The 13,091-nt window shown below is 38.7% G+C and overlaps 1 protein-coding gene across 2 annotated transcripts in view; it reads right to left on the bottom strand.

Moving 5' to 3' along the window:
* Window positions 1-13,091, bottom strand: part of TMEM135 (transmembrane protein 135) — a 253,268-nt gene that overhangs the window by 150,782 nt on the left and 89,395 nt on the right. For both annotated transcript variants that reach the window (XM_026518285.4, XM_048217349.2), the window contains one exon: window positions 11,851-11,916. In XM_026518285.4, the coding sequence (XP_026374070.2) occupies window positions 11,851-11,916 (66 nt within the window). The remainder of the gene's footprint in view (window positions 1-11,850; window positions 11,917-13,091) is intronic.

Consider the following 13,091-nt stretch of genomic DNA (forward strand, 5'->3'; position numbering starts at 1 on the left):
ACCTCAGGGTCGTGAATTCAAGCCCTGAGTAGGACTCCACGCTGGGCATAAAGTCTACTTAAAAAAAGGGTTAGGGGGCTGGCAAGGGTGGATATACAAACCTGCCTAAAGTAGAAAATGTTAAAGCTGTATAGGACCTTAAAAATCAACTAATCAAGTCATTTTCTAAAGTATGAATCTGAAACTGTGAGAAGTTAAGTAAAACGTCCAAGATCACATAGTTATCAAAGCCAGGAAGAGAACCCACAAGGACTAGCGCAAACTAGCGCCCTTTCAGGCACACAAAGCTGGCTGTTCCACTTAGGAAGGCTATAAAAGTATTAATTCTTGATTCACAAGGAATCAATGTAAGCATTCATATAGTAAATTCTCAGGGAAATGTAAATTTAAAAAAAAACAACAAATTACAGTTGGAGGTTAAGGACACCAACCCCCCCCCCCGCACAGTCAAAAATCTGCATATAACTTTTGACTCCCCAAAAACTCACCTACTAATAGTCTACAGTTGACTGCAAGCCTTTTAATATAGTCAATTAACACATTTTTTTTAAGATTTTGTTTATTTATTTCACAGAGAGCCAAACAGAGAGGGAATACAAGCAGGGGGAGTGGGAGAGGAAGAAGCAGGCTCCCAGCAGAGGAGCCTGATGTGGGGCTCCCTCCCAGAATGTCAGGATCACGCCCTAAGCCCAAGGCAGACGCTTAACGACTGAGCCACCCAGGCGCCCCAATTAACACATATTTTGTATGCTGTAAGTTTTATATATTGTATTCCTACAATAAAGAAGCTACAAAAAATGTTAAGAAAATCATAAGGAAGACAAAAAACATTTAATGCATTTATCCAAAAAAAAAAAAAAAATCCACATATTATTGGGCCCATGCAGTTCAAACCTGTGTTGTTCAGGGGTCAACTGTACTTTCTTGAAGCTTAAATACCTACGTTGGAAAGAACAGTGATAAAAGATCTAAAATGTAAAGTTGCTTTGATGTATAAATGAGCTGAATAAAGTGCCCAGAAAAGGTACTAAACAAATGTTACTTCAACACCACACGCCCCCCTTCTATTTAATTCTACATCAAGATATCTCCCCTTAACTCTCAACTCTGCCCACATTTACACTTTCTCCTAATGACTAGCAATGCCTTCTCACCTCTTCTCCTTCATAATGCTTGTAACATTCTTCAAGGCCCAGATGAAGATGTGCTTCCTAAGAAATCTTCTAAACTCGCTTAACCTTACTCTAATTACTTGTTTCTTTCTCTATTATTTAAATTACTTGTACTCTTTTTTTTTATTTTTTTTTTAATGTTTTCTTATTATATTATGTTAGTCACCATACAGTACATCCCCGGTTTCGGATGTAAAGTTCAATGATTCCTTAGTTGCGTATAACACCCAGTGCACAATGCTATACGTGCCCTCCTTACTACCCATCACCGGCCTATCCCATTCCCCCACCCCCCTCCCCTCTGAAGCCCTCAGTTTGTTTCTCATAGTCCATAGTCGCTCATGCTTCATTCCCCCTTCTGATTACCCCCCTTTCTTTATCCCCTTCTTCTACCGATCTTCCTAGTTCTTATATTCCATAGATGAGAGAAAGCATATGATAATTGTCTTTCTCTGCTTGACTTATTTCACTTAGCATTATCTCCTCCCATGCCGTCCATGTTGCAGCAAATGTTGAGAAGTCATTCTTTTTGATAGCTGAGCAATATTCCATTGCATATATGGACCATAACTCCTTAATCCAGTCATCTGTTGAAGGGCATCTCGGCTCCTTCCACGATTTAGCTATTGTGGACAATGCTGCTATGAACATTGGGGTGCATATGGCCCTTCTCTTCACTACGTCTGTATCTTTGGGGTAAATACCCAGTAGTGCAATGGCTGGGTCATAGGGTAGCTCAATTTTTAACTTTTTAAGGGACCTCCAAACTGTTTTCCAGAGTGGCTGTACCAACTTGCATTCCCACCAACAATGTAGGAGGGATCCCCTTTCTCCACAGCCTCTCCAGCAATTGTTGTTTCTTGCCTTGTCAATTTTTGCCATTCTAACTGGCGTAAGGTGGTATCTTAGTGTGGTTTTGATTTGAATTTCCCTGATGGCTAATGATTTTGAACATTTTTTCATGTGTCTGTTAGCCATTTGTATGTCTTCATTGGAAAAGTGTCTGTTCATATCTTCTGCCCATTTTTTGATTTGTTTATTTGTTTCTCGTGTATTGAGTTTGAGAAGTTCTTTATAGATCTTGGACACCAGTCTTTTATCTGTAGTATCATTTGCAAATACATTCTCCCATTTCGTGGGCTGCCTCTTAGTTTTTTTGACTGTTTCCTTGGCTGTGCAGAAGCTTTTTATCTTGATGAAGTCCCACAAGTTCATTTTATCTTTTGTTTCTCTTGCCTTTGGAGATGTGTCATGAAAAAGGTTGCTTTGGCCAATGTCGTAGAGGTTGCTGCCTATGTTCTTCTCTAGGATTTTGATGGATTCCTGTCTCACATCGAGGTCTTTCATCCATTTGGAGTTTATCTTTGTGTATGGTGTGAGAGATTGGTCAAGTTTCATTCTTTTGCATGTAGCTGACCAATTTTCCCAGCACCATTTATTGAAGAGACTGTCTTTTTTCCACCAGATGTTTTTTCCTGCTTTATCAAAGATTAATTGCCCAAAGAGCCGAGGGTCCATTTCTGGGTTCTCTATTCTGTTCCATTGGTCTATGTGTCTGTTTTTGTGCCAGTACCATGCTGTATGGTGATCACAGCTTTGTAGTACAGCTCGAAATCTGGCATTGTGATGCCCCCAGCTTTGTTTTTCCTTTTCAGCAGTTCCTTGGAGACTCGGGGCCTTTTCTGGTTCCATACAAATTTAAGGACTATTTGTTCCAGTTCTTTGAAAAATGTCCTCGGTATTTTGATCGGGATAGCAGTGAAAGTGTAGATTGCTCTGGGTAGCATGGACATTTTAGCTATGTCAATTCTTCCGATCCATGAGCATGGAATATTTTTCCATCTTTTTGTGTCTTCCTCAATGTCTTTCAAGAGTGATTTATAGTTTCTAAAATATAGGTCCTTTACGTCTCTGGTTAAGTTAATTCCAAGGTAACGTATGGTTTTTGGTGTTATTGTAAATGGGATGGATTCCCTAATTTCTCTTTCTTCAGTCTCATTATTCGTGTATAGAAATGCAACTGATTTCTGAGCATTGATTTTGTATCCCGCCACATTACTGAATTGCTCTATAACTTCTAGTAGTTTGGGAGTGGATTCTTTTGGGTTTTCCATATAAAGTATCGTGTCATCTGGGAAGAGAGACATTTTGACTTCTTCTTTGCCGATTTGGATACCTTTTATCCCTTTTTGTTGTCTGATTGCTGTTGCAAGGACTTCTAGTGCTATGTTGAATAATAGTGGCGAGAGTGCTCATCCTTGTCATGTTCCTGATCTTAAGGGAAAGGCATCCAGCTTTTCCCCGTTGAGAATGATATTTGCTGTAGGCTTTTCATAGATGGTTTTTATGAGATTGAGGAATGTACCCTCTATTCCTACACTCTGAAGGGTTTTAATCAGGAAAGGATGCTGTATTTTGTCAAATGCTTCTTCTGTATCTATTGAAAGGATCATATGATTTTTGGCTTTTTTCTTGTTGATAAAATGTATGACACTGATAAATTTGCAAATGTTGAACCACCCTTGCATCCCAGGGATGAATCCCACTTGGTCATGATGGATAATGATAATCCTATTAATGTACTGTTGGATTCTATTAGCAAGGATCTTGTTGAGAATTTTGGCGTCCATATTCATTAGGGAAATCGGTCTGTAATTCTCCTTTTTGATGGGGTCTTTGCCTGGTTTGGGGATCAAGGTAATATTGGCCTCACAGAAAGAGTTTGGTAGCTTTTCTTCTGTTTCTATTTTTTAAAATAGCTTTAGAAGAGTAGGTATTATTTCTTCTTTGAATGTTTGGTAGAATTCCCTGGGAAAACCATCAGGCCCTGGCGTTTTGTTTTTTGGAAGGTTGTTTATCACTGACTCAAATTCTTCATAATTAATTGGCCTGTTTAAAAAATCAATTTCTTCCTGTTTCAGTATTGGTAATTTATAGGTTTCCAGGAAGGCCTCCATCTCTTCCAGATTGCTTAATTTATTGGCATAAAGCTGTTGATAAAAGTTTCTAATAATCCTTCCAATTTCATTGGTGTTGGTTGTGACCTCTCCTTTTTCATTCATAATTTTATTAATTTGGGTCCTTTCTCTATTCTTTTGGATAAGTCTTGCCAGCGGTCTGTCAATTTTATTGATTCTTTCAAAGAACCAGCTTCTACTTCTGTTGATCTGCTCTGCTGTACTCCTGGTTTCTAATTCATTGATCTCTTCTCTAATCTTGGTCAACTGCTTCCTCGTAAGTGGATTAGGCCTGTCCTTCTGTTGCTGTCCCAGCTTCTTGAGGTGAGAATATAAAAACTGCATTTTAGATGTTTCTATTCTTTGGAGTGAGGCTTGGATGGCTATGTATTTCCCCCTTAGGACTGCCTTTGCAGTATCCCATAGGTTTTGGACCGTTGTGTTTTCATTCTCGTTGGTCTCCATAAATTGTTTAAATTGATTTTTGATTTCCTGGTATATCGAATCATTCTTGAGTAGGATGGTTCTTAGTCTCCAAGTGTTTGAGTTTCTTCCAAATTTTTCCTTGGGGTTGAGTTCCAATTTCAGAGCATTGTGGTCTGAGAATATGCAGGGAATAATTTCCGTCTTTTGGTATCGGTTGAGACCTGTTTTGTGACCCAGAACATGGTCTATTCTTGAGAATGTTCCATGGGCATTAGAATAGAAAGAGTATTCTTTGGTTCTGGGGTGTAGTGTTCTATATATATCTATGAGGTCCAGATCGTCGAGTATGGCATTCAAAGCTCTTGTTTCTTTGCTGATTTCTTGCGTAGGTGATCGAGTATTGCTGATAGTGGAGTGTTGAGGTCTCGTACTATTGACGTATTTTTATCTATATTTCTCTTTATTGTGGTTAAGAGTTGGCTTGTGTATCTTGCTGCTCCCCTGTTGGGGGCATATATGTTTATAATTGTCATATCCACTTGTTGGATACATCCTTTAAGAATAATTTAGTGCCCTTCTGTGTCCCTAAGTGTAGTCTTTAGTTTAAAATCCAATCTGTCTGATATGAGAATTGCTACCCCAGCTTTCTTTTGAGGTCCACTGGCGTGAAAGATGGTATTCCATCCCTTTACTTTCAGTCTGAATGTATCTTTAGGTTCAGAATGAGTCTCTTGTAGACAGCAAATGGATGGGTCATGTCTTTTTATCCAATCTGCAACCCTGTGGCGTTTATGGGAGCATTTAGGCCATTTACATTGAGACTGATTTTTGAGAGATATGATTTTAATGATGCCATGTTGCCTGTAAAGTCTTTGTTTCTATGGATTGTGACTTTCTGTTCTGTATCACTCTTGGGGCCTTTTTACTTTTATAGAACCCCCCTTAATATCTCCTGCAGGGCTGGTTTCGTGGTTACGAAATTGTCAGTGACTGGCGATTCTGGAAGGTCTTTATCTGTCCATCAATTCTGAATGACAGCCTTGCTGGATAAAGGATCCTTGGCTGCATGTTTTTCTCTGAACGAGCTTTAAAAATGCACCCCCCCCCGGCCCTTTCTCTCATTCCAGGTCTGTGTAGACAGGTCTGACATAATTCTGATACCTTTGCCTTGGTACATGAGAAATTTCTTTGCCCTGGCCGCTTTCAATACTGTATCCTTGGATCTAGTATTTGCGAATTGCACTATGACGTGACGTGGTGTAGGTTGGTCGTGGTTGGGCTTGGGAGGGGTCCTTGGACATGAATGTTTGTTTCCCTTGCTAGATTAGGGAAGTTTTCAGCTGCAATTTGTTCAAATATCTCTTCTAGACCTCTGTTTTTCTCCACCCCCTTGGGGATGCCGATGATTCTGACATTGGAACGTTTCATTGAGTCAGTAATCTCCCGTAACCCACATTCCTGAGCGTGGATTTTTTTGAGTCCAGATTCTATTTTAGCTTTTTCTTCTACTAACCCATCCTCCAATTCGCTGAAACGTTCTTCTGCCTCATTCACCCTGACCATCAGAGCCTCTAGTTTTGACTGCATTTGGCTCATGGAATTTTTAATTTCTGCCAGATTCGCTCTCATTTCCGCTCTTAGAGATTCTATAGTCTCATTAACATTTTCGTCAATACTTTTTTCAGGTCTACGCATCATCTTGACCATTGTTACTCTGAATTCCATTTCTGATAATTTGGTTATATCCATATCCACTAGTTCTGTGGCAGAGGCCACAGACTCATTGTCTTTTTTTTCCTGGGGGGGATTTCTCCTTCTCGTCATTCTGATGAGGAGGGGGTGCGGGGTTGTCCAGAGCCCAAATTATTGACCGGGACCCAGACCGTAAGCCCTTGTTTTATAGGGATCTTAGGGATGTGGGCTTCTTGATTTTTCAGCCTTCCTTCTGGGGGAGGGGCCTGCCACGCCGATACTCAGGCAACCCTGTTTGGGTAGATTCTCCGTGTCCCTTGTGAGGGGGGATGGGGATGGGCACACTGTGAGCGGGTTTTCCAGGCTTTTGTTCTCTGGCGGCTTTCCCTGGCGGTTTGCTGTGCTTCTTCTGAGAGTCAGAGCAGCAGTGGCCGAGTCTCAGCCTCTGTCTCAGAACAGAGGGATCGCAGACCATTCTCCACTGATGTTCTGGCCACTTTAACTCGGTTACTGTTGGTGCTGTTCAACCCTGCAGCGTCCAGGGATGTGCGCCCCACACCCGGCGTCCCAGCCCTCACTTCCAGGACCGGCGCCTGTCTTTTGTGTTTCTAACACCGCCAGCCGCCAGCCACCCCCATGCGCTCCCGGAGCTCCCGGTCTCAGTCTGGTTCCAATGAGCACACCGGAGCTCCGTTTCCAGTCTGGTCGCGCGCGTTTCCCGGCTCACGGTCTCAGTCTGCTCTCTCGCGGGTGCTGGTCCGCGAGTCTGCCCGCTCCCCCGTGCAGGTGGCTACAGCTTCCCGGCGCCTGAACGGGCGGCTCCCTCGCCCTTCCGTTTATCTTCCGATATCTGTGCGCGGTTTCACGGCTCCCCACTTCGTACCTCAATACTCAGCGCTGGAGATGTTCATTTGTAGAGATACAGATGTATCTTCCTGCGTCTCAGGCGGATTCCATGGATGTTCAGGCTGGTTTGGTACCTATCCAACTCGACTCAGGGGACCGGCTGAAAAAGGGGTCCCCTACTCCTCCGCCATCTTAACTCCTCCAAATTACTTGTACTCTTAAACCATATACTTCTTTATAACTTCTTTCGAAGGTATGTAATTGTAATTACTTTCTAGTTGCTTTGTATGTTTTTATTTTCTTCCATAATTAGAACATAAGTTTACTAATGGATTAGAATATAAGCTCCCCAAAGGCAGGGATATTGGTTTGTTTTGCTCACCGATGAATCACAGACACCTAAAACAATGCTGGAAATATAGAAGCTGCTTAATAAATACTTGCTGAATGAATGGAAAAGGATTATTTCTCCTTCCCTTCTTCTACCCAAAATTCCAAATGTAACGCTAAAGACCTGTACAGATACGAAAAATTAAACCTTTTGAAAAACATGAAAATACATAGGCTTGACATTTTAGAAATTCATAAAAATTTTTAAAAATTGGGGCACCTGCATGGCTCAGTCCATTGAGTGTCAGACTCGTCGGCTCAGGTCATGATCTTAGGGTCTTGGAATCGAGCCACGAGGTAATAATCTTAGAGTCTTGGAATCAAGCCCTGAGTCAGGCTTTGCACTCAGTGGGAAGTCTGCTTCTCTCTCTCTCTCTCCCTCTCCCCCTCCCCGTACTCTTGCACTCTCTCTCAAATAAATAAATCTTTTTTAAAAATTTTTAAATTAATTGAACTATAACAGATGAATAAACTCATTGGCTATAGGAAGTCATTTAGCTTCTTTATTACACACTCCCAGTGATTCTTTGTTATCACTCTAAGAACTGAATATATAGTGTCAGCTGATAAACAGAAGGTAAAGGATTAAATTAAGACACAGAGTTTGAAGTCCTACCTTCCTAAGGTTAAGAATTTCTAAACTTTGTTCTATCTCAAAACTTTGAATTAAGAATAATCTAATGAAAAAACACCAATTCCTGGCTTATTTGGGTCTTAAATTATGTAAAAGAACAGAATTTTTTAAAATACATAAATTTAAGAGAATAGCTCTTTCAAAAAAATACTTGTTTCACCCTACAGAGTATAAAACACTAGGAAGATGAAAACAGGATTACATCTTTCCTGAAGAAGTTACAAAAGTATGGTTTTTGAGACAAGCACATGTAACATTTACTGATAAAGATAATTTTTCAAGTTATTCCCCCAATAAACACATTTAAAAGAATTCTACCCAAAAAAACTGCTTCCTAGCCTACGTAATTTAATCAAGACACAAAAGATCCAGCCCACATATAAGACTATATAAAGAAAATATCAACATGGTTAGACTTTACTGACTAAACAGAACTGTGGACTGTCAGTATTTTTTTCCATTAATTTTAAGTCAGATATTTCTCTACACATAGGAAGGGAGAACAGTGATAATCAGAATGTGTAAAAAATATCGTGGCTGATTACATAACCTTAGAGGTCTTAGGTACTCTGCTACTTTTCAACTGTCAAGCTACAGGATAACTGAACAATTAGAAAACTCTAGGGGCTCCTGGGTGGCACAGCGGTTAAGGGTCTGCCTTCGGCTCAGGGCGTGATCCCGGCGTTCTGGGATCGAGCCCCACATCAGGCTCCTCCGCTATGAGCCTGCTTCTTCCTCTCCCACTCCCCCTGCTTGTGTTCCCTCTCTCGCTGGCTGTCTCTATCTCTGTCAAATAAATAAAAAAAATCTTTAAAAAAAAAAAAAGAAAACTCTAAGTAAGTGAATTACATTGAGGGAGATTATACTGTATACTGGAATGAATGGGCGTTAGAGTCACACTGGCGCTCAAATCCAGCTCTCCCATTTCCTACCTGTTTGAACACAGACAAAATGTTTAAACCCTCTGAGCCTCATTTTACCTATAAAATGAGCATAATAACTTCTCCCTTGCAGAATTATGGTGAAGATTTAAAAAAGATAATGTGTCATTCCTTTGCTTAAATCCTCCAATGATTCACCATAACTTATAAAGTCAGTTTCAAACCCCTTCGAAAACGATCTTCTTATTTTCTGAAAGAGGAACCATGTTTTCTGGTCTCAACATTTCTTAAAACACCCAAGTAGAAATGCCCAATGACTAGACAAAGTGTAGGCTTAGAGTCAGAACACAGGGAAGGTTAGACAAGCAAAGTTCAGTGTCATTGTGCAGCCAGACAATAACTTATTCAAAGACTGATCTTTTTGTGATTTGGATATACCAGTCTTTATCCTTCCTACTTGATTGCATTGTCATGGAGTTACTTCTTAATCTCTGCTTAACAGAAAATTTCACAGAATTGAGCTAGAACAATTTTTTAAGTGCCCTAGGACAAGTAAACTGCTTACCCCTCGCCTCCCTTAGCATTTCATAAATTTTCCAATATGATAAATATGGTTATTTCAGCTTCTGTTTAAATAATCCATTAAATTGTTAATCTTTTAGCTTTTCTCCTATTCCCAAATGAATTCTCTATTGTTGCCCTGATACTAAAATTTAGCACATTCCAAGTGGAATCTGGACTCTAGTTACTTCTAGACTCAATATAACTAAGCATTTTCTACTCTCTGCCACCAGATTTTTTTTCCAGGTATTTGTGCAATTGTTTCTTCAACCGGAGAGTAAGCACCTCTAAAGGCAAGAATGATGTTATATCCTCTATTTCCACAGCACTTAGAACAGCAGCTCCAAAAATCTATGCTACTTGTATACACACATATTTAATAATATCTTTGTTTTGCTTTGTCTTAATTTTCTATTTTCCAAGTCAAATAATTAAATTAAAACTATTTTGTAGCCCATCCTAACTACAATTTACTGAATACTTACATGTTACTGTACTTTTTAAACTACAAAATATTATATTTTATCGACTCTAACATATCAGACTTATAAGAAATCTCACAATTGAAGAGATATTAAAACATGAAAAATAGTAAATGGTAACTATAAGGTATCACTGATTAGAAGACACATACCATTTTCAGAGATCTTAAAATGTAAAAGAAAAAAGACATGCATCCTACAGTTTTAACCTCATTTAAGAAACCGAAAGTCAGAGAGTGCTAAAAAACTCTGTCCAAGGCGAAACTGGGTGGCTCAGTAGGTTGGGCTTTAGCTCAGGTCATCATCTCAGGATCCTGGGATCAAGCACCACATCTGGCTCCCTGCTCAGCAGGGAGTCTGCTTCTCCTTCTCCCTCTGCCCACCCCGCAGCTTGACCGCACATGCTCTCTCTCGCTCCCTCTCTCCAATAAATAAATAAACAAAAATCTTTAAAAAAATACTTGTCTAACATTAATACCTCTTAATGAGGTTAGTAACCTGTGGTAATCCTCAGTAACAGGGAGGAAGAAATGGATCAAAAGCCAGCTGCTTTAACTACTTCCTCTCCATTATATGAAATACGTACATATTCAATATGTGTTGATATGCTCAAAAGATTACTTTTAAAATTATCCTGCATACATTTCCCCAACCTTCGTACAACAGAAGATAACGTTCAGAAATATATTGCCCCCCCAAAAGAAAAGACACAGTAATTACTAAAATCTGAAATTCATTTTGACATATTCTAAGCAGACAAATATGTCTGACTTTATTAGTGGGATTTTTTTTTCCTCAAAATAGCACCACATACTGCAGTTTGTTGAGAATACAAAGAGATCACTTAAGTCTTTTTCATGGATAAAATATATATTACAAGTTAATACCAGAGTGCCTTGCCAATATACAATTCAACATTTAAAAGTATATGATTTCCAAATGATTGTACATTTTCACCCAACAAGGAGATATATTGATCAATAAAATTTATAATCACACAATAATACAATTTCAGTTAACTCCTCAGATAGTCACTTCTATTAAATATTTAGGTTACTGAATTATAAGTACTACATTAAATAGCACAGAATTTAATTCTAGAATAAGGAACACTATATTTTATCCTTAAGTATTTGCTAGTAAGATAGAAAAGGACACGGCAACGTGACATAATGTTCAACACCAACCTAAGTATGTCTTAGTGAGAAAGTGAATTAAGAAAAGGCAGACAGAGTAGTAATCAGGCTGGTAATAATTCTGGAATGAAAATTTATTTCAGTAGTAGCATTTTTCTAAGAATTGGTAGGAGCATTTAGAAAAGTGAAAACTTTGAATCTGTCTCTTAACTGAGCCTCAACTATAAAACAGACTAAATTCCATTTCTCCTACCTTCTCTCTCTTGTTTCTCTCTGTGATAAATCTCAACATTATAAATTATTTTATCCTAAGAAAGAAATATCAGATCTGTAGAACATAAAATATTTGAAAGGAAAAAGTACAGGACTATTTTCACTAAAAAAATATATATTTGCAGATGTTATTATTAAATAAACTGTCATCTTCTTTTAAGAGTAAAAGCAATTGATAACCAAATATGAAAAGATTTAGCAATTTGCTTTCAACCCAAGACCTGGTTCCAATACGACTGAACTAAAATATAAAATAGATTTGTACATCAGATTTACTCAGTATTATGTACAGCATTGTGTTTCTCAATTTGTTATATAAAGTATCACAAAATTCACCACATTTTTTGTTTTAAAAACAGCATACTATGAAATAAATAATATGTCAAAATTCTCATCTTACCTCGCCATTTCTTAACGTTGTGATGGTTCCTCTTGCTACTGCCATTCTAAATAGTGTTTCTGTGGCCTGTGAATTTAAAGAAGCAAAAATATATCATTTATAATCTGTACTCAACTGTATACCCCCTCCAAAATGTGAAAAACATTCATTACTATTACATTTCCAGCAACTGCTAGAGAAGCATCAATAAGTCACAATAAGACCTATGTGATCTACATTATAGTTCAGAAATATCATTTCAGAACCTTTTAATAATATTAGAGAGCTCGGGCACCTGGGTGGCTCAGTGAGTTAAGCGCCTGCCTTCCGCTCAGGTCACGATCCCAGGGTCCTGGGACTGAGCCCCCCATGGGGCTCCCTGCTCAGCGGGGAGCCTGTTTCTCCCTCTCCCTCTGCTCATCCCCCCTGCTCATGCTCTCTCTGCCTCTCTGTCTCAAATAAATAAATAAAAATCTTTAAAAAATAATAATAACATTAAAGAGCTCAAACAGAATTGTTTCAAAGGTTATTTTGATCTGCTGGTATTCATCCATGTCTACATAGTTTCAAATTAGTACACTTAGATAAGTTTAAACCTTGGTTTGATTAACAAAGATTAAGTAAAAAGCTAGTACTTGGATTCAATTCAGAAATTATCATTTATTCTGAATTTTAGTTTCCATTTAAGTTCAGTTCAAATCACTTGACTACTACTGAAATACTGACAGAAGATGAAGTAATTCAATGACTCCATATATAAAGTAACACCCAAACGGAGTTATTGCTTTCTATATACTAACAATGAACAATCCTAAAAGGAAACTAACAATTCTAAATAAGCTTAATCAACAAAGCAAAAGACTTATTTGTTCACTGAAAACAACACACACTGCTAAAAGCAATTACAGAGCACATAAATAAATGGAACGGCATCCTGTGTTCATGAACTGGAAGACAATTGTTAAGAAGTCAAAACCACCAAAATGATCTATAGGATCAATGTAATCCTACGAAAATCCCAATGACTTTTTTTTACAGAAATACAAAAATCCATTCTAAAATTCATACAGAGATAGGGAGTTAAGACGGCAGAGGAGTAGGGGTCCCCTTTTTTTGCTGGTCCCCTGAGTCAAGCTGGATAGGTACCAGACCATCCTGAACATCCACGGAATCGGCCTGAGATGCAGGAAGATATATCTGGATCTCTACAAATGAACATCTCCAGCAATGAGAATTGAGGGACAAAGCGGGGAGCCGTGGAG

Source organism: Ursus arctos, unplaced genomic scaffold (assembly GCF_023065955.2).
Source record: "Ursus arctos isolate Adak ecotype North America unplaced genomic scaffold, UrsArc2.0 scaffold_22, whole genome shotgun sequence".
NCBI lineage: Eukaryota > Metazoa > Chordata > Mammalia > Carnivora > Ursidae > Ursus > Ursus arctos.